This window comes from Sardina pilchardus, chromosome 10 (assembly GCF_963854185.1).
Source record: "Sardina pilchardus chromosome 10, fSarPil1.1, whole genome shotgun sequence".
NCBI lineage: Eukaryota > Metazoa > Chordata > Actinopteri > Clupeiformes > Clupeidae > Sardina > Sardina pilchardus.
In genome coordinates, this window is record NC_085003.1 from 6936661 (window position 1) to 6958929 (window position 22269).

The 22269-nt window shown below is 41.1% G+C and overlaps 1 protein-coding gene across 4 annotated transcripts in view; it reads left to right on the forward strand.

The window, feature by feature from the left end:
- Positions 1-1667: 1667 nt before the first annotated feature.
- Positions 1668-22269, forward strand: part of cald1b (caldesmon 1b) — a 29550-nt gene continuing 8948 nt past the window's right edge. For 3 of the 4 annotated variants that reach the window (XM_062548360.1, XM_062548361.1, XM_062548358.1), the window contains exons 1-5: positions 15011-15116; positions 15685-15772; positions 20511-20609; positions 20890-21295; positions 21538-22266. In XM_062548360.1, coding sequence (XP_062404344.1) covers positions 15711-15772; positions 20511-20609; positions 20890-21295; positions 21538-22266 — 1296 coding nt within the window. In that variant the 5' untranslated portion in view covers positions 15011-15116; positions 15685-15710. Of the gene's footprint in view, positions 1709-15010; positions 15117-15684; positions 15773-20510; positions 20610-20889; positions 21296-21537; positions 22267-22269 lie in introns of those variants that run through there. The other variant, XM_062548359.1, reaches the window with a different exon arrangement.

A 22269-nucleotide genomic window follows, 5' to 3' on the forward strand; every position in this document is an offset into this window, starting at 1 on the left:
TGTGTGTGTCCAGTAACTCATTCTCCACGCCTCATCATGAAGTTGACATGACCACAGTATAAATACTGTGCCACTGAATATCAGCTGAATATCAAACTGCCTTTAGAAGAGAAAATGAGTCTGTGAATGATGGTTTACTCCGTGTTCAGTCTTTGAGTCTCGACAATCACTCTTGGATTCAATCCCTGAGTGCCTTCAGGAACTAATTGCGCTTTAATGGAAATGCATCATGACTTGTCATATTCCAAAATAGTAATTTTGTTTCTCATAGTCAGGAATTTATTACATCCACAAACATTCGTACTTTGATCAATCTCATTCTGTGCACCAAAGTAAATATTTCACTCATGATTCATGCAGGATGTTTGTTTTGGTATAGAGATGACTAAAGGAAACCTATCCATTATTTTTCATCTTTGTCATTAAAGCAGAGCAATGTTTTATGACAGACCTTGCATTATGCTGTGTTGCCTGAAAGCACTGAGAAGCTGGTCTTTCTGCAGAGTGCATTACAGCACATGCACGTTTTGTTTTTTTCATCTGCCAACATTTGCAAATTGGTAGCACTTATCCTAGGACCTGAATAATCTAAAAACCTGACCAACAACACAACATAGACCAAATGAACTGCAGTAGAATGGAACTTTTAAGGCAATTTACATTCTCCAAATGTTTTGTCAGCAAATTGTTCCAGCTCATAAAGCAGACCTACTTTGCTACCTACATCCGTGCAATTTATGGCACTGAATGAAAGAGGTTGTATTTCAGTTCACAGGTAGAATTTCACAATGTTGGTTGGGACTGTATCATACCTTCATTTTCATTTACTGATGCCACTTTTCTTTCTGTAAGTGGTGACAGAGAGACACAAGGACATGAGTGAAAGACAATGAGGCTGCTGCTATTTGCAGTAGTATCATGGTGTGATAAGAAATGCTGTCAAAGAGATGCATGGCCTACTCATGCGTGTCATTGTACATGCACAGTGCCCTCCAGAATTAATGGCACCTTTTCTAAAGTTGACTAAAAATAGTTATTACAAATACTCTGTTGGTGATTTATTGTAATCTCACAATGAAAACAATTAGAGAAATTAAACATTGAAGGGAAGAAAATATGTTAATAGAAAAAAGAAAAATCTCATAAATAAATATATTTTTCAACAAAAACACATCGCCAAAAATTCCATCCCTGCTTGTAATGCCTTATTAAGCCTCCTTTTGCCAATAAAACAGCTCATAATATTATCCTCTGACACCCCATAAAGTTGGAGAATACAAAACAAGGGATTTAATACCATCTTTTTTTATAAAATCTCCCAGATTGTCTGCATTCTCCTTTCTATTTCAGTCCACTGATGGCCACTCACCCTATGGAGGTTGTTAGACCATAGGCCTGTACTGTATGTTTGGAAGTGAGCTAGTTAAATGCACATGTGAAACAGTTAGCTGTGGTGAGGCTGCATGTGTGGACATAACAATAACACGCGCTCTCGTGGCGCATGGAGTGAGTCTCGTTGCTGCTCGAGCTCGACTATGATGGAGCGTGGAATTAATAAACAACAGAGTAGCCTAATTGCATGTTATATGATGGGAGTGGCCCAAGTGGTACCTCAGCTTTATATTGGGGTTCTCAAATCTCCGTTATTTTCAGTCAGTCGAAGGAATCGTAACTAAACGAAGACTAACAGATTCACGACACTTGAAAGGTAAGAATTTTAAAGAATCAACATCTGTCAAATCTGACTGGGGCTTAAACTTTAGGCTAGCCTACTAGGTTATAGAAGTCTCGTTTCTTTTGCGTGGAGATGTCTTGACATGGAAGTTGTCATGATTGAATTATTTGAATTTTTGTCTGTGAACTTCTTATTTGTAATTTTAGGCTAACTTTACCGCAGTCGTGTTGTCACTAGAGCTCCCATAGGCCTAGTGTAGCCTACAGTATAATCTATAGCCTAGATATTTTGCAAAACGTAGAGAGAAACGCTGGACCAACCAGCTGTATTGCATTGTCTCATTAATAATGACAAGAGGACCACACAGGTGACCAAGACAGATGATTACATTTAGGAGAGATAAAGGTAGCAGACAGACAGAGTGGTCCTGAAGTTCTGAAACACTTTTCTTTTGAAGGCAGTAGCCTAATGCACCACAACACTAATCACTGCCACCCAATATATAAGTTGAATTTAATATTTGTTATAATATATAATCTCTTTGTGTAAGGTAAATGCTACTGTATATCCTTTATCTCTAGGGTCCCGATATGATGCACTACACAAGGCAATCTTTTCGTAACCATTTTTTTTTTATAGAGAAAACCTGCCTTATTTTTTGTGGAAATCCATTACAGAAGTTGTAGGTGGCAATTCATGGAGAAAGTCATCATCAGATTGACAATAATTGTGCACACCTGGATGCCTGAGTTGCTTATGTTCTGATACCATTCTTCATGATTTAGGCAGTTTAGGGACATGGGCATGGCCCAAATACCCACATATCCTTGAATCTCAATGGGCTTTCTGAAACACACAATAATTTGCCCAGTTTATCCAAAAGTAATAATCAAACTGACACTTGTAGGTTGTGTACGTTAAAAATGACCATCTGAGCTTTATTTATTCAAGAAGTTAGTGGAAGCTGAAACTTTGACTTCTTTGTTTATGTGCAATGAGTTCCCCCGCATACGTGGTGAGGAGTTTGCAGAAGTCTTGCCAATACTGTCCTATAAAAATCCTCCTACACCCCCCAATATGTTGAAGTTTGGCCTCTACATTTCGTCCACTGCTGGCAGGACGAGCCACAGCCATTTGACTGAACATGCTGTTTGTCATACATTAAACAGGCATCTGAGAGGCTGGGGAATCATGAGATGTGGGGGCAACATTTGCCAAGTCAGGTCTTTATTCCTTAGATGGTATGGTCTAAAGCAATCTAAATATACATTATGTTAGTGGTGACAATGTAGGCTACATGGTGTGGCATATTAGGGAAATGTTCAATAGCAAGGCGACCTACTGTAGATGACAGCATTTACATATACCATTTTTACATTAATTAAATTAGGCCAATTCTCTGAGGAAATCTAAAGAGGTTTATTAGCAAAAATGTGAAAAGTTGTCTTGCTAAGTAGTCATCCAGCACCTATATGACATGTGCTTACCTTGATGTGATCACAGTCATACAGTATGCTGAGTGCATAACAGTTCTGTTGGCTGTTGATCCATCTAGAAATGAAAATATGGATTAGAATGATGTGTCATTAAAAGTATAGCCATACTTATTCATAGATTATTTGCCATTCTGAAATGGCATGCACTATAAATTCACTGTGCATACAGTAAATTAAATCTACACCCTACTGTATATCAAAGCATACCTGTACTGTATATCTTATCATACATTTCAGGTATGCTTTTGAGTATTCCTTTTACTTTGCATGCCGTTTCATGATCTACTGAAATGGCAATTGTAAAATACATCAAAGCCTCTAACTCTTTGAAGCAATGGATGCTTAACCGGTAATTCATGCATCTTTGCTGCCATTATACTATTTATTGGGTTCAATTTGAGACAATAGCATGCTGGGGGACCAGATGGTTTTCTTTTGTGAGTCAAGCTGGTCTCTTCCTTTGTGTAACAAACATTTAGGACTCATGTTAAGATCCAAAATATGGATTATTCCCCCTTCCCCTTCCTTTCCCTATGTTTTACTTTCTCCTCTACACTCTGTGTTCCCTGTCAAGTTGTCTATTTTCGCTCTAGTGTCTTTCCATGTGAGTTTTAGAGCAAATTGGTGGAAACAAATGCCATAGCGGGGTTCCTGAGAAAATGAAGACCACCATGCCAAGTAACCTTGTGCTAAGTTTGAAAATGTGCTCTTAGTTAGTTAAATAACTGTTTATTGGGCAATTTAATAGTTATGGCTTCGATGTTCTGAGTTGCAGAAGTGTTGTAGATTTTATGGGATACCAAAGGTGATGTTTTCAGAATCCTTTCAGAATGATCACAAAATACATGTAATGTGCTATGCTACAAATTGCTCAACCTCTTAATGCCTCTGCTTATTTTCAAATTCAGAATCAGAAATCACTTTCACTATTTCCTCTTAACCAGAGAGAAACATACAATATGGTTGGATAGTCACTGAAGATTCTATAGATTTGTTGTTTTGCAACAGAATTCAGAGTGATGCATCTACTTTAATCATATCCCTCAAACTTCTACTGAACATCATTACCAGGGAGGATTGAGAAGCCACCGAATGAAGATGGGGGGGGGGGGGGGGCAGGGTAATAGAAACCTGATTAAGAACCAAGTGGAACAATTTGGTCTGATGGCAAAGAGAAGAGCCACTGGAAAATTCAAACACTTTGTGGATAGTGGAACAACTGGACTGTATACTGTACATTGATATGAGCTGTAAGTGGAGGTGAATTATTCCTGGATGGCCTCCCTGTATTATAGCAGACATCTCTCAGAGTAAATCCCCAGTGCTTTACTTCATCCCAGCAGCTCACTCAATGTGTGCTTCCATATATGGCAGCAGCAGTGCTCATGTTGAATAAGCCCAGAATGACTGCAATTACCACACAATCCCTCTTTATGGTTAGAGGCTTTATATGAGAAATTTGACTTTGGACAAGTTTGACTTTGGACATGTATTCGTGTTTGTCCAGGCATGGCTGTTCTTGCTCACACTACAAAAAGTAAAGTCAAATGCTGTAGTTACAGGGAAACATGCGTCACCATTGAGTCACTATTGAGCTACAGCAAGATGGGTTATTCTTGTTGGTTGAGAAGGAGGCTGAATCAGATGCTCTGTTAGGAAAGTGGCTTTCCCTCTGCTCTATTTTTTTCCCCCTTTTTTTCTTTCCCCCTGATGATTGACTTTGTCGTGTCTGTGTTTTGAGGTAACCTGGTGTCACAGACGAAGCTGCACGAAGAACCATAAACATCTGCAAATGAGCTGTTGGGTGGCTATGTTTGGAATGGAGATTGTGTTTGGAAGAGAGCTTCTGCTGGCAGAGAATATGTCCTTGATGTATGCTGACCTTAGGGCGTCATTCATTCAGTGTGTATGCTGGGATATCTGGGGATACCCATCATAGTCTAAAGTGATTATTGCAGTACTTTCAACCCACACATTTGGATGTACAGTAGGGTAGTACCCTTCACCACGTATTAAAAAAAACAGTAGTTACCCTTCGGTTGTGTATCTTGAAATAGTGAGTTTGGCTTGGTAACATTTTCTCAGACCGTATTTGGGCAGATGGAGTAATGCCAATGAGGCAGTGGCCTTTATAGTGTGAGACAGCACAAGTACTCTTGTCACTTCTGTTTATTTATCCAATGGACACCACCCACTGATCCCTGCAAGAAGTCCTGAGAGAGAGAGAGAGAGAGAGAGAGACAGAAAGAGAGAGAGAGAGAGAGAAAAGAGAGAGAGAGCAAAATACATTGAAACACAAGCTAATCCATAGCTGCCAGCAGCTTTCTCTTCTCACGATGTAATCTTCCTATTGTGATTTGTGGCTTTGACTTCAATTGCTAGTGTTAATGCTAATTAGACATTTAGAGGGAGGTTTTAAAAGAAAATAAAGTTCCAATGTCTCTCACTTTGATGATCGTCATTTATACACTGGCTCACATGCAGTAGACTTAATTAAGTAGCTTTCATGTTCCTCATGTCAAGCCAGATGTAAAATACACTGTGATAGAATGAGGAAGTAGTTTGGAATGAATCTCATGACAGCAATCAGTTGAAAAGACATTGAGGAACCATAGAAGAGGTCACACAGGTGTTTATAAAATAAACTTTGACTAAGAATAATGACACATGTAGCCTAATGATATGGGTTTTCTAGCTGAGCTTGCTAATATAATATATACTTGAAAGTCGGTAAAATTTCCACAAACCTTACACCCAGGCGCTCCCCATCCATCTTCCTCATGTCATTAGCAGGGGAAGGTTTGTTGTTCCTTACATGATTAATCCTCTGCTGCTCCCAGTGACTTCAGGTGTTCCTACATTTATATTATTTTGGAAATAGGTACTCCCTTAGTGGGATTGGATTGTGTTCTGATTTCGTTGGTTTTGGCTGTGGAACAGCTCTGCTATGGTCTGGGATTTGAGTGACGATATTCACACAGCTCAATATCCCAGGCCCTGAAAGTTACAAGTCAGTTGATTAGTATCCCATTCAGAGCACCAGTTCTAAGTGTTAAATCCACCAAGCACTAATTTTGTCTATTGACTGAGACTGAGACGGCCCCTTCCAGATTTGTGTGGTTACTTTATGTGTGTGAATGTTTATTTTTCTGGTTGCAAGGTCAGGTCGAACGGAAGACGCTTTCTTGTGACATCTTTTCTCCAACTGTAGTTTTAGGCTCGTAAAGGGCAACATTCCCAAGAAGCAGAATCAGTTACAGATGTGTCAGTTAGAATGTGTCTTCAATGCCCCCTCACATGGAAATGATTTGTGTTAAAAAAAATCTATATACATCAATACACTCAGGTGAACAGTTCCTGTACAGAAGGGTGTTCATTTCATTCAAGTGAAAGAAAGGCAGACATTTAGCTTGTGCATTGCATGAACTTTGTCCATTTTCTTAACAACTTAGAGACAGGGTCCCACTGCCAAAGGCAGACATCCCAGGTTCAGAAAGTAAACGTCCTGCCAGGTATTTGATCCAACCATTTAGTAAACCAGCTCATCCTCATTAGCAGCCAGGTAGATCAGATAATTAGTGATATCACCTGTGTTACTGTAAATGCACAGGTATAAATAGTACAAGGCAGGACTTTTACTATCTGAACTCTGTTGAACTCTGATGTCTGCCTCTGCCTACAGCCATGACAAAACATAGTTAACAGAAAGTAATCTGATACTAAGCATAACCTGTGTTTGTAGCTCTGTCATCCAATCACTACACTCTCTCCAGTTCAATCAAGTACTTCAGTAGTCTGGACTCTGGTTTACTTTTTATAAGGACATGCAGCTCCCCACTGATGTGTATCGTGTGCCACTGTGTGGTTCCATTAAGCTGTCACTCTCATATTGCTGTTCTTCTTTCTTCTGCGCAGTGAGCGCAGAGCAGTGGGGCAAACAGCGGCCCCTGAGTGGGTCCACAGATCTCACCCAGATCAGCCTGACAGGGCCTCTACTCTCCCTGTGCTTGTGCGCTGCGGCTTGCTGCCAGAGAGGGTGTGTTTGTGGCGAGATAGGCCAAATTAAATCACCTGAGGCACAAAACACTTGCCAACAGTGATGCCCTGTCAAAGTGTGTGCCAAAGGGGGCAGGCGTCATCCGTCCTCCTTAATATGTGCCATCCATAGTTGTCATTTATCACGTCAGTTGCCATGACAGTCAGGGGAGAATAACAAAAGCTGTCAGCCTTTCTGAGATCGCTCAGGACAGAGTATTGCTCCCATTCATGGCTGCTGTGACACAGTAGTATTATGGGACATTACAGGGGGAAATGTGTGTGAATGTTAATATGTGTGTTTCTGTCTAAGTCAGGAGATACAGTAGTGTAGAAAAACAATGGTATGCAATATCGCATGGTGCCATGAAGGTCTGATGGTGAGATAGGACAGAAAAAAAGAACAAGTGCAACCAAAGAGGCCTTGAACTTAAAGGAATACGCCACCCAAAAATGAAATTAAGCTAGTCTCGGTCACCCCCAGAGTTAGAAGAGTGAAAAAAACCCGGTTAAAATCCGTCCGGGCATTCTCCTGCTTTGGGAGCAGCGATGTTAGCTTTAGCTTAGAACAGTTGCTGTAGTTGAAGGGTGTCAGTGAGCACGTCCTCCAAAAAGTGACTGAGACGTCTAAATTTTTTTCTAAATATATCTTGGGAGCCGTGTGTTCAAAACGAGTACAAATCATAATGCAAAATCGAACGAGACTATTACCTGGGCAGATCTTTACTTGGAACTATTTTCAGCCTCATCGCCGACGAAGCACCGCTAGCTAGGCGCAAAGTTCTCACGTAGCACCACTTGTGAAGTTCCAGTCGAAGCTAGTTGGGAGTTTACAAGACTGCTACGTGAGAACTTTGCGCCTAGCTAGCGGTGCTTCGTCGGCGATGAGGCTGAAAATAGTTCCAAGTAAAGATCTGCCCAGGTAATAGTCTCGTTCGATTTTGCATTATGATTTGTACTCGTTTTGAACACACGGCTCCCAAAATATATTTAGAAAAAAATGTAGACGTCTCGGTCACTTTTTTGGAGGACGTGCTCACTGACACCCTTCATCTACAGCAACTGTTCTAAGCTAAAGCTAACATCGCTGCTCCCAAAGCAGGAGAATGCCCGGACGGATTTTAACCGGGTTTTTTTCACTGTTCTAACTCTGGGGGTGACCGAGACTAGCTTAATTTCATTTTTGGGTGGCGTATTCCTTTAAGCCACATTCAGACAGTAAGAGAATGGTAATGAGAGATTGTGGAATGTTAATGAAATTCTAAATTTTGTTAAACTAAAGCTGGGCTCAAACTACACGACTATCGGCCCGATAATCGGCCGAAACCGGCCCTTACGACAATCGGTGGAATGTTCACTTCCCAGGAGGATCGTAAGCGATTGTCGGCCCCGTTTCCCTAGTCGTGAACGACGTTCTAAGATAGAATTTTACGGGTTCTGAGACTGCCCGATCGCAAATCGTAGATATCAAACATGTTTGATATTTACGACTGGAAATAGAATGTTGAGCAACGACGAGAGTTCTTTTGATAGGCCTACTGAACTCGAAGGGGAAAAAAATAAAAATGAAGTGGACAAACCAACTAGGGAAGCGCTTGAAGAATTGTGGGAACAATATGAATGTTTGTACAACGTAACGGTTGGGCTCATCAGTACACCCACCATCAAACACAAACACAAACAAACAAACAAACACACACACACACACACACACACCCGCCTGCATGTGTGCGTCTGTAGGCTATACGTCCCTTAAGGTATGTGTGTGTACACCAAATTGGACTAGGCTACCATACCTTACCAACTATGCAGTATCCCATTAGCTGCACGCCATCAGGCAAATCTACAACGTTATCAAAATTAACTTAATGCAGAGCTCTATCCACGCACACACATTTTGTTTGAGCAGGAGAGATTAGCACGCAGGCGCGCAACTAGGATACTTGTTTTCTTTTACCTGCTATCGTTACCAGCACACAATTAATGTGAAGCTAATCACAACTCAATACTCAATTCATCATGGATATTATATCGCAAGTTCTTTTAAACAACGAAAACAGAAAGGATGGAGGCAGCAAAACTAGGCCTATTCCAGATGGGCAAAACAGGTAGATAACTGTGTGCTTGTCGGAATTGACTAGCTGTTTAAAGCAACGTTAAAGATAACTTAGATTTATAGGGTCTGTGTAACGTTGTCCAAATGAGTCGGCCACTGTTAGCCTATATGTATTACTTTATTGATTGCATGTGGAAACTGTTATGTAGGCTACTTTTTTGCTGACCAATGCACGAACCTAAAACCGAGAAACGGACTTGTCCAGTGGGCTAATATTTTCCGGTGGGAGAGGTTGTTTGATGGGTGTGACTGTCACACACACACACACACACACACACACACACACACACACACACACACACACACACACACACACACACACACACACACACACACCTTTAACTCTCGCATGTGTGATTCAAGTTACATGTATGCTTTGGGCGGACTGATTATAACTAGGCTAGGTCTCATTCAGTGTTGCAAGACCAAATGTAATGCCAACACGCTGTAAAACGGCTAGGCCATAGCATGTAGCCTACATGCACGAAAGTTGAAACCATTTCACACGCATGCATAGGCTACGTCAAGTTATCTGTTATGAAGCGGCAGCCTAACATCTTAGCCTGTAGAGCATGGAATAATGTCGCACTGCTGCTACAAGTAAAATTTAGCATCGTATGGCGATGATCAACACACAGCAAAAACTAGGCAGTCTGGCCATTAGGCTTACCTTTATAAGGTCCACTGAACGTTTTCCATTAAGTTCCACATTGGGCTAGCCTGCCTACTTTAACGCACCAGGCAACAGGCAAAATTGAGCCTATGTAAAAGTATAGGTTATGTTATCACGAACAGCATCCAATTACTGTTCAGATGCCTATTGGGCTATTCCAAAAACTTAAATTTCCGTGAATTGATATTATATTTTCTCCATGCAAACCTGCACTGCGAAGCTCTCTGTTCACTGCTGTAGGTAGGATTTATTTATTATTTTTGGAGTGTGAAATTATGGGACAGTGGTAAGAAGTGGGGAAAGCTGCATGTGAGGAGCTCGCACTCTTGACTGGGAGATTTGCTGTAAAGTAAACTCTGTAACGTTATGGCCTAGTCATCGCGGCCAGCAAGATCACCCATTCTGTCAGACTTTGCTGCCTGCTCGTCGTCCTTAATGAAACCCTGCGAAATCATATTGGTCAGGAGCTCTTTTTCGCATGCGAAATTCCGCATCAAACAAACCGTTCCGAAAGTTTATTTCATTGCAACGAACTTCGGTGAACTAGATTGCAACTCTATCCCATTCCATGTTCCCCGTTTTTGGTGGTCCCAGCTTTGGGTCATGTTATCATTGTAATGCCATGAAGGCTAGTCTACCCGACTGAAAAACGTGTGGTGTGACATGCTTTCAAGAAAATGTACTACTGAGTTTTCATCTCACACGTCATCACGGAATATAGCCTACGTAACAAGTCAATCGCAGGAAAAATCTTGTAATCGTGCGGAACAGTCGTGTAGTGTGAGCATGTTTACGATTGGAGACACGATAATCGGTTGCGATTCTCTTTATGTGTGCGCTGCAACCCGACGTCAAAATCGCATACGATTTTTAAATCGTGTAGTTTGAGCCCAGCTTAAAAGTGAACCATTGGCGATGTGAGACATCAGGCTACAAAGTTGAACTTAGTTCAACTTTTGTGGCGACAAGCGGATCACCGGCTGTCTGTACACAGCTTTCTGCAGGAGCTCCAGCGAGGGGAGATAAGAGATCACGAGCCCGAAAGCACATAGTCATCATTCCTCAGTCCTCTCTTACTATGGTGCAGCGGGCAGGTCATGAGGAGTGGTGGGGGAACCCTCAGTATTGCACATGAGCTAGCTAGGCTAACTCCTCTGGGGATCTCATAGAGTTCATACACAGTTACACAGGACGCCAATGGGTGAATCATGTCTGTATGATCATACATATAAATCATTTCTGCATTCAGTGAAAAACAACTCATTCATATGGATTTCCTCAGCACCTAATAAAGGAAGCTTGTCCAGGCTATTCTGTGTCACCTCAGACTATGTGGGACATTCCAGAATTAGAGGACATTTGCTGTCCCCTACTGACATTTAAAATACTGAAGTCCAAAACAATGAAATATATCACATATTTTGTCAATCAAACAGTCCTAAAGCAACATATACTAATTTTGCAGGGGAAAATTGTGTCTTTACGGGTTTAAATATACTTAATAGGTGTAAAATACCCCTGAAAACAAGGTTTTTCTCTTGTCCACGCCTCCAGGTGACAAACTTTTACATCATTTTTAATATCTAAAAGAAGTCTTGAATTAATTGTCTTCAGTTTTATTTTCATTACATGAATTTATTGTACCTGAAAAAAACAAAAAAATAGGATAAAACATATTTTGAATAGTATTTATTGTGCTATGAAGTTGTGTCCTTAAAAGTGCACGCAACCCTGTTACCCATAACATTTTTGCCTGGCTGATGAAGGGTTAAAATATTATGTCATATTACAAACAGGAAATTACATCATCCAAGCATTTTGAAAATCCATGGGTAGACCAAAGGTGTGTGCCCTCTTGCATTTTTGATATTTTTTCAAATTTGTCTTTGTTAACCGAGTCCGTCAAGCTAAACCACTCAACCCTGTTACCCATATTTTAAGAATAACGTTGAATAACTTCAATTTTTATTTTCTACATTTGTACAACTACATTGGTCCTTGACCTTGGCAAAATGGCTAAATCAACCAGCTAGCCTTTGTTCATTAACTAGAGGCTGTATTAGCACTGGTTTCGCAACCCTGTTACTTGCAACCCTGTTACTGAAATTAAATAACATGGTTATTATCATAGTTAGCAGGGTGTTTGTGGATAAATATGTTTAGTTAAATAATAAAAATGAATTTATTTGTGTAATTTCATATATTTGGACAATAATTTACTTTATATTATTAAAATATTTACATATTTTACACATTTTAAATAAATAGCCGGAATCTCTACGTTTCTTCTGTTAGAACAGCATCATTACTGCATAATGTGCCACAATACATGTTCAGATCCAATAACATCTGAAAATAAACTAATTTTGGTAAGATTGTTGTGATTATTTCCAAGATATAGGCCTAATATGTTAGTAACAGGGTTGCACGGACATACAGTACACACATAGCAAATAAAACATATGTGGTGGAAAAGGTACCGTCGATGGCTGAGCTCGACAAATCATATCATTTAGTAGTTTATGACCCATATCTCTTAAATATTTAACATACCATGTTAAAATTTAAGATTTATTTTTAAGAAGTGTAAATGGCAAAATGTCCTCTAATTATGGAATGTCCCCTGTGCATTATACACACATCTAATACATCACCATGCTAAACTAAGCAGATGTGCTAAGTAACTTAACGTCTTAACTTTTTGCTTGTTGAGACAGACTCTTATTGCATGTTTGCATTATGACCTGGTGTGATTCCTGTATCTGGAAGATGACCAATGTCCTCAACATTACAGTGTTATAGTTTCTTTAGCTGGATGTTTGCTTTCAGACGGCTACTTCCCTAGACTGTTAATATCCCTTTTAGTAGTTTGCCTTGTAAACACGGCCCTTTTCTAAGGCCCTGATGGTAAAGATAAGACTCTTGGGAAAGTATTGAGGGCTACACACAGGATATGTTTGGAATGTTTGATCTTTTGTTTCAGGCTGATATCAAATGGACGGGCATATCTAGAGAATGACATTTTAAGTTCTGAAAACTAAAAAGAAAAGAAAAATTGATCATTTATACAGTACTTGTGCCTATATCCCGGTTTATTTTACTTTGATAGTTCTATGGCTGCTGATCACTCATCATGGCTGTATCCTGTGCTAACAGGTCCTGTTACCATGTCAAATTAAAACATATTATCCCCTAGTTAGCCTATAGATAGACTAACCATATGATGACAAATCAGGGTGCGTGTCTGACCCTTCATGTTTGACTTCATTCTGTAATACACTCTTCAGTCAGAGGGATGTATTGGTATTGCAATGGCATCTCTGAGCCATGTTTTTCTCTGGCTGCTGTGTGGAAAGAGACTGGCGTAGACTAGAGGAATGTGAGAGACTCCTCAGCTCCGGTCTGTTCCACGCTGTAACCTTTTGGGGCTTGGAATGCCCCATGATTAGAAAAAGCTTTGGCTCCTTACCAGACCCAGCCCTTTAAAGGTATTTGTCAACCCCTCAGCAGCATACAGCAACCCCACAAATGTACACAAATAATACGGCAAAACATCTTAGTATACTCTGTATCAGTAGGCAGATTAATAAGGAGGCTTACCATACCCTCACCTAGACACTCGTGGTTCAGGTAAGCTGGACGTGTTGTCAGTACAGTATGTACTCTGACTCTGAGCCAAACCTTTGTTGACACCTTAATTGGACTACCAGTTAAAATAATGCCCCCCTCTGACCAAAAATACAAAATGATATGTTCAGAGAGAGATAGGTGGAGAGAGAAGGAGACAGAGAGAGGAGAGAGAGAGAGAGAGGAAGAGAGAGAGAGAGCTACTGCAGTATCTGTAATTAAAGATGCATATAGGCCTGATGTGATTGAGATGGTCTGGATAGCAGTTCACAGTTCAGCCAACATTCTTGAGGGTGAAATGGATTATGTTCTGTAGTGTTCATATAAGCCTTGGGAACAAAAGCTGTGAGTGTGAACACAAACGAGATTGATATTTATTTGTGTTATTTCCAGCCAACAGTATGTCATCAATTAGTCTCTCTGTGGGTTTCTTTCTTTTTTTTCCTTTCTCCACTGACTTGGAAAGCTTTCAAACATTTTCTCTGCAAACACAAAATGATTGATGAGGAAATGTAGCTCTGAAGTATTCTTGGGAATTTGATAGTGACAGTGGATTTCTTTTTTTTAATTCATTAGTATTGTTATCCTGCCTAGTCCTTATTGGGTCAGAGTGTCTGAAAATATCCCTATGTAGTGATGGGTGAAAAATGGAGGTGGAGGTGTTTCTCCCTTTGACCCTTCCTGCTTCCCCTACAACACTGAGACCATGCAGAGTTTGACTGTGAGTTGTGACAAACATTGACAGTGGAGAAACAACAGCGATGGTGAGATGAGGTTATAAGGAGATTGAAGCAGGATCCTACTGTAAGTCAGGAGGAGGTCATTTTCAGGTCAGATAGGAAAAGCTCAACAGAGGAAGTATGAAAGAATTTAGAAAGCAACGAGAGAGAAAGTGAGTAAGAGACCAGAGCAGGGATGTAGTGGAGGCTAACATTTTTTTAAAAAAAAATCACACTGTTATCCACATTCACAACATGTACACTCACCAACACGCTAGGACCATTTAATACCAGTGGCATTGTTATAAACATTGGACAATAACCTCTATCACCATCAAACAAGTTCAGAATACCTTTAAAAAAAAAGAAAAAAAAAGATTCCGCATGGCTCACTGAGATTACAGAGGTCATAGTTTACTCTCCTCTTATTTTACCACTTCATCCCTGGATAAGAGGGAGTGGGAGATGAAAAGGTATAAGAGGAAAATAATAGGAGGGGGAGTAGTCGGAGAAAGAGGCTGGCAGATTAAGAAAACAAATGTGCATGTGAGATGACATGGAGAAGAAACGTAAGAAAGAGAGGATGGAAAGAGTAAGGATGTGAGGGAGTTGGAGAGGGGCAGGGAAAGGGAGGGGAAGGCTTTGCCTTTTCTGGTAGTTCAAGCTTGGGAAAGTACAGGAAGGAATTCTTGCTGAGATATAAACCAGACTGTGGATTTGGTTCATTGATATACTCGGGAGGACCGTGCATGGACTTAACTTATTCTAAAATAAGGTAGGACAGGAAAGGATTTCTTATATTCTTTCTGAGACAGTATGACGCCTTGATGGAAATCAGTGTGATAACCATGGCAACTCTCAATTGTTCAGAATTCAGGAATACACACAATGAGCTGGATTTTTATGTTGAAACAGGGGCGTGTATGTCAAAGATTCACATTTGAGTTTTTAAAATTACCTAAATATTCTCGCACAGTTGTCATGTTGTGAAAACATTAGACTAAATTACCTCTTGTGAAATATTTGTAAAACTAGCTGAGAAAACATTAGAGAAAATAACCTAAAATTGTTTCCGACAATTTTCTGAATAGTTTGCTAAAAGCTAACATAATCAATATGTTTGGTTTGCTGCCAAGTTATATGTGTACTGTAAATACATGAAACATTACAATTAAATTCTCTGTAGTCCATGTATTTGCATTTACTACCAATGATGCATTTCTCACAATACCTACTGAATGTAGCCTAATTTGTGTCACGTTTTATTGCTCATAGGATGAGCCAGCATGTCATGGAGACCTTGTGTTGAGGACTTGGTGTTAATGTCATGTGTTCCCCTGCAGGTCACAGGAAGCTGTTGTGAGGCATCATGGAAGAGGACCTTGACCTGGAGCGTCGCCGAGAGCTCAGGAGACAGCGCAGGGAGGAGAGGTGAGCAGTGCACCTCCCCCTGTGTCCTCCTCTCCTCTCCTCTCCTCTCCTCCTCTCTTCAATCTCTTCTCCTCTCCTCTCCTCCTCTCTTCAATCACTCATTTCCTCTCCTCTCCTCCTCTCTTCAATCTCTTCTCCTCTCCTCTCCTCTCTTCAATCACTCATTTCCTCTCCTCTCCTCTCTTCAATCACTTCAATCACTCCTCTCCTCTCCTCCTCTCTTCAATCTCTTCTCCTCTCCTCTCTTCAATTACTTCAAACACTCCTCTCCTCTCCTCCTCTCTTCAATCTCCTCTCCTCTCCTCTCCTCCTCTCTTCAATCACTTCAAACACTCCTCTCCTCTCCTCCTCTCTTCAATCACTCCTCTCTTCTCTTCTCTTCTCTTTTCTTCTCTTCTCTTCTCTTCTCCTCTCCTCTCCTCTCCTCTCCGCTCCTCTCCTCTCCTCTCATCGCATCTCCTATCCTCTCCTCCTCTCTTCAATCACGTCATACCTCTCCTCTCCTCTCCTCTCCTCTCCTTCTCTATTCAATCACTCCTCTCCTTTCCCCTCCCCTCCACTCCTCTCCTCCTCTCTCCTCTCCTCAGTCTTTCTGTTTGTTTTTCATTCTCTTTGAGCACATAGCCCCCCCTGACCCCAGCCCATAAACTGAGTGCAGGTAGCTCAGTGAGTAGTTCAGGCCATGGGCTTGGGGACTACAGATGACACAGGCCAGGTGTGCATTGGAAGCATAGTAACATTTCATTTTCCATCCGCCTCATGTCAGTTAAGGATGGATGGAACAGCAAATGCAGTTATTTCAGAACCTGGGGTAAGCCCTTATTCTGGTTTTGAGTAACCCGGTTTTGGTACTGTAGGTTGAGTACTCCGGCGGAAACTGGAAAACTGGTCCATGTTTCCACATGTTACTTAAGAAACCGGTATAAGGTGTGCTAAAACAACTTTGTTGTTGATAACTGCGATACTACAGTAATATTCATCAGCTATATTTATAACCAAGTGTATCTTTTCATGTAAACATTGACCAAACCCAGGATAAGCCTCATAACCGGGACACTGAAGTACATGTGAAAGAGAAGGCTTGTGGGTTGTGTGGCTGTGAGCTGTAGATGTGTCTGGGTTGTTTGCTTCTGGAAAGAGATGATGTGTTGAGCTTCTGCGGTCCTGCCAAAGACTTCCAACACACTGAGCTCACGGATTCCTTATTAAGGAAGTCCCCCCACTGTTTTCCAGTTCCAACCCAGCTCCTGCCCTTCAGCTCAGTGGGTTTTGTAAGACTGGATGCATTTGGCAGTTTTCTCAGCCTGGTGATTTTGTGGTGGCACCATAGGACCCGTGGGATCATTTGCATTTCTCTGTTTACTGTTATATTGCAAACATAGCCATTTAGAGATGGGCTGAATCATTGGACATTGTATTATACTGGATGCTGCTTTCCATCAAAGGCAAAAAAAAGGTCCATTGATTTCTTGGTCTAGGTCCAACACTAAAACAAGTCTGTACTTTTCTAGTTTGAAATCAGCTCTTCATTGGCCCGTAATATAATTACACTACATAACTGTTATTGTCTTGCTCTGAGTAAAAAGGCTTCGTTAGTTTCTCTACAATTTATGTGTCCTTCCAAAAAAGATGACATTCTACAGTATATGATTGGTATTTGGTATTCATGCAGGCTGTACATGTCTATGGGCTGTACCATATATGACTGATTCAAACAATGGGCCATACAAATATGTTTGTTTTTAATTCTGAAGTATGACATTAGTCATGAGGATCATTTAACACATGTCATATAAGTCACACTGCCTCATGTAAATGTCAATCCCTGAGCTTTAGTTTACAATCAATTCAAACTCAATTAGAAGCACATGGGCCTGTACAGTATGTGTGGTCATATATATGTAATCATTTGATCATCTTTGGCGGGCAAGCAAAAGACTCTGCACCTCAATGATTGAGGGGATTTACGTGATGTCTAATGTTACATGTTGTCAAGTTCTCAGATAGTTTACTCTCTCTTATAACCCAAAGAGCTACAAAGACACAGACATGGCTCTCAGGCGAACAATGAGCCATCTTTGGCATTATAAAAAGCACGTTGAGATGCTGATTCTGTGTAATGTGTTTGGCCGGCTGTGGTCTCGAAGGCTGTTTGTTTACCGACAGGGCGAGCAGCATGTTTCTCTGGCCGGCATCAGACAACTCCCCCAGCACAGGTGGCCTTATAAGGCCAGTGACTCGGCAGCCGCCACAGGCTGCGGTGGAGAGCAGGGCTGTCAGTGTTTGGAAGTGTTTCGGTTTGTTCCTCAGCAGCCAGGGCTGTGTGAATGCTACGAAAACGCTCGAGAATAGTAAATGCATTGGTGTGTTTGTTGAGAGTCTGAAGTGTTAGAGGCTGTAGTAATAATATAATGTATATAAATGTTAGTGTATGGGGACATGCTTTTAGTGTATGGGGACATGCTTCTAATTCCTGTGATAATTGCCATCTCTCTAACTTTCTAGCTCTCTATATACAGTATTTGTGTGTGCATAAACATTTGTGAGTATGTGTTTGTGAAAGAAAGGCAGTGGGGGAGGAGGGTCTTCTACCACAAATAAATAAGAAACACTGCAGACAGTTTATAGAGGCCCATTTTATGTCCCGAATGGCATGAATGAAAAAATGAAAATGAAAACAAAAACTTCAATTTCATGACGAGCTTACTGTTCATGAGTATAGTGTGCTGTCCATGGGTTCACCGTAGCTATGAAGTCTTAAGAAATGTGTGTTCCCTCTTCAGTCTCCCTTACTGCCTGTCCCCGAGGAATAGCATGGAGAAACAAAAACAGAGAGAAAATTCCTCAATAAGATAATTGCTACAAACTTGACATATCTGTGTATTCAGGGTAGACATTAACTTTAAAGAGGCATGACATTAAGATTAGTGTGCAATACACCACATAGAAATAGAATAATCAAATAGAATTGAAGAAGAAAAAGGTTGGCCTCATCACAGTTCAAATGACCTCAGTTCAGAGTTTATCTTATAAAGGGAGAATTCCAGATCTACCCAGAAGGCAGTCACTGTATCTCCAAATTGTATAGACACTCTGTTAAGGGTTCTCACACACCAACACCCAGTGTTGGCTCTGCGTAACATCATAATGGATAAGCTGGCATCAGCAAGCTCTCAGAGGGACATATACAAACACACACAGCATTCTTTATCTACCCACAACGTTTTAGCGCTGTTTAGATAATGTGGAATTTATAGTGAACTAGAGAGAGACAGCCTTTTTTTTATATATATAGATTCATGAGACATGGATCCAACTCAATTTCATCTTACTATATGGTTGTAACCAACATCTCTGAGAGAGATGTTGACTATAAACCATTAAGATGTATTTTTTTGCATCTGTACTTCTGTGGTTTAGTTAAATGCTTTGTGTACATGCTCAGGCAGAGAGGCCTCTAAGTTGATTCAAAAGCTAAAGTACTAAGGAATAGATTTTCCTATTTTATATGACTTCCCTTTCATAAACACTGTAGACAAGACTACAGTTAATTTGCTTTTGACATATTAGCTCAATTCCATATGACAATTTCAATCTTAATCAAACGTAATGATAAGTACTGTTCTTCCAACCATAGGATTTTGGCAAGAACTCTGTAGACCCATTTTCGTTCCTAATAGGGTTGGAATAATGCCATCACTAGTAATTCATTTGTTTGTTGGGTGGTACTAATATTGTTACATAGCTAGATGCTATCTCCTGGTACAATATACAGTAACACATGTTAAGAACAACCTTTAAAGGCATTCTACCTTCATTTAATAAGTGTTTCATGACCCTTTACCACTTGAGTCTATTGGTCACATTGGACTACATGAGCACAACATATAGCACACACTGTGAATGTATGTTGCACAGTACTGTATGTCCTCTATACCTCAACCTTTGCGTGAATTGATTGACCAATCTTTAAACATCGTAAGCACCGGACATGTCATATTGCTGCATTAGACATGACAGGTGGAATTCTATAATGTAGACATGATCCCTGGGTTGCTGTTCCTACATAAATACTGTGTACCTATTAAGCTCCATAAAAGGAATTCAGGCATTCCATATGTATACTATATGCAAAATGCCCACTTTTAACATAAATCTTCATAGCATACTAAGATACGTAAGTGTGTTCTTTACTTTCCCATGTTTGGCTTAGAATTGTATTAGCTCCCTCCTCTGTGTAAGACATGTTTCTCTTGTAAAAGGGTCATCACCATATATGAAAACATTTTTGCAGTGCATATGTGTTCACAGTTGATTGTTGATATTTCCTGGGCAGTTAACCGTGGGGTCCAATAAAGTGCTGAAATGGATGTACTATAGGGAAAAATGTGAAAAATGTGTAATGGGTCCCAAGCTCGGTACTGTTATAACAAGGATGAAGATTCCTGTAAAATGTACGTGCTACACTGTTCTTTAATAATATAATTATATTATTCTATAAAATCAAATTATTATATGTATTGACATACTGTAAACTGCAAAGCAGGTGTTGTAAATGCTGAATATCTCGGTTATGCTACTGTGCCATTTTTACCCTTCCAAAATCGAAAACTTATCTTTAATATAAATATTGAATTATGCACTTGACTATTCAAATGACTCCCTTCTGTGGTATCCAAGTGCAGTTCAGTCTACTGATGGTCACTTTCTGTGTCCCTGTGGTGTTGGTGGGCTGTAGGTCAGGCCAGGCTGATGAGGAGGATGACGAGGCGCGAGAGCAAAGGAGACAGGCCCGCTTGGAGAGACTACGCAACAGAGACAACATGGAGTCCAGCGGGTAGATACACGTGTATTACCCACTACACACAGATCAGTGTTATAGGCTGTATCAAACTAGCTCTAGACAAAGCCCTTGTTATCTGTAACAGACGTGCTAGCGTTGTGGCTAAAGAACTAGCTAGCATGCAAGAGCCTGAAAAGTTGTAGCTTCAGTTCACGGCTTATACTATTGAAATAGCTGATACAATGTGGGTGAACCGAATATGTTTCTCATCCAAACTGACTCATTCCCTGTACCTCTGTACATACTGGTCCTCTGCTCCTCTTGTGCAATGCAGCGTGTCTGACAAAGGGGCCGACATTCTATCCTCCGCCATCATGTCCATCCCAGCCGGGGGCAGCGAGGACGACCAGGCACTTCTGGAGCGCATCGCCAAGCGCGAGGAGCGGCGTCTGCAGCGGATGAGGGAGGCCATTGTGAGGCAGAAGTCACTGGAGGCTACCACTGCCGAAGGCGCCGTCAGCACCGAGCGGAGGTCGTCCGGCCAGCAGAGCAGCGAGGCAGAGTCGACCCAGAACGAGGCCTCGAGCCACGACGCCAGCTCCAGCAAGGAGACGGAGGAGAAGAAAGAAGAGGAGAAAACGACTGCGGAAGAAACAAAACAGGCAGCAGCGGACACAGTAACAGCTCCAGAAGCGAGTGAGTGCAACGAGGAGAAGCCAAGACCAGAGTCGATAGAGCAGGTGAGATGAGCATTTCAGTGAATGCACACTCAACCACCTCAAAAGCGTGGTACTGCAAAGCTATACTGTATGGCATTGCAGCTGTGCATGACAAGCATGACAAATGGTTAGAGAATGAGCTTACTTGTGTTCCCTTTCCTCTGATGAGAGCAGCAAATGTTTAGTGTTCATGTGGTGTTGGAATGGTCTGGAATGGTCATATGGGGATGGGGGCAAACGGAAATGCATTTCTCTGTTTGTAGACTTCAGGAAAGGAAGATGAGGAAAAGGCTGACAAAGAGGTAGAGAGCACAACATTAGACAAAACAGAAGTCCATGATGACTCCTCGAAGACAGAAGAAGAATCCGTGGCACCAACAGTAGAAACTGTGGTGGAGGACACAGCAACGCCCGAGGAACCAGCAGAGGTGAACAAGGAGGAAATCAAGCCTACTGTGGAGATTGTAGTGGAACCAGCAACTCCAGTGACCATAGACGTTGAAGAAAAGCCTGAGGCAAAGGTTGAGGAAAAACCCCAAACAACCCAAATGGAGCCAGAAAAGGTGGAAGAAAAACCTCAACTGGTCAAGAAAGAGCCAGAGAAGAAACCAGAAAAGGTGGAAGAAACACCTCAACTGGTCAAGAAAGAGCCAGAGACAAAACCAGAAAAGGTGGAAGAGAAACCTCAACTGGTCAAGAAAGAGCCAGAGAAGAAACCAGAAAAGGTGGAGGACAAAGTGCCCAAATGGAAGAAAGAGGAAGAGAAGAAACCCGAGAAGACTGAAGCCCCAGTGCCCAAATGGAAACGAGAGGCTGAAGAGAAGCAGAAAGCCAAGAAAGAGGTTGAGTTCCCACCAAAGAAAGTGGAGGAGAAACCAGTGACACTCAAGAAAGTAGAAGAGAAACCAGTGGCCCCAAAGAAGGAGGCTGAGGAGAAACCTAAATGGAAGAAGGAGGTGGAGGAGAAGACATCTAAATTTAAGAAAGAGGAGGTA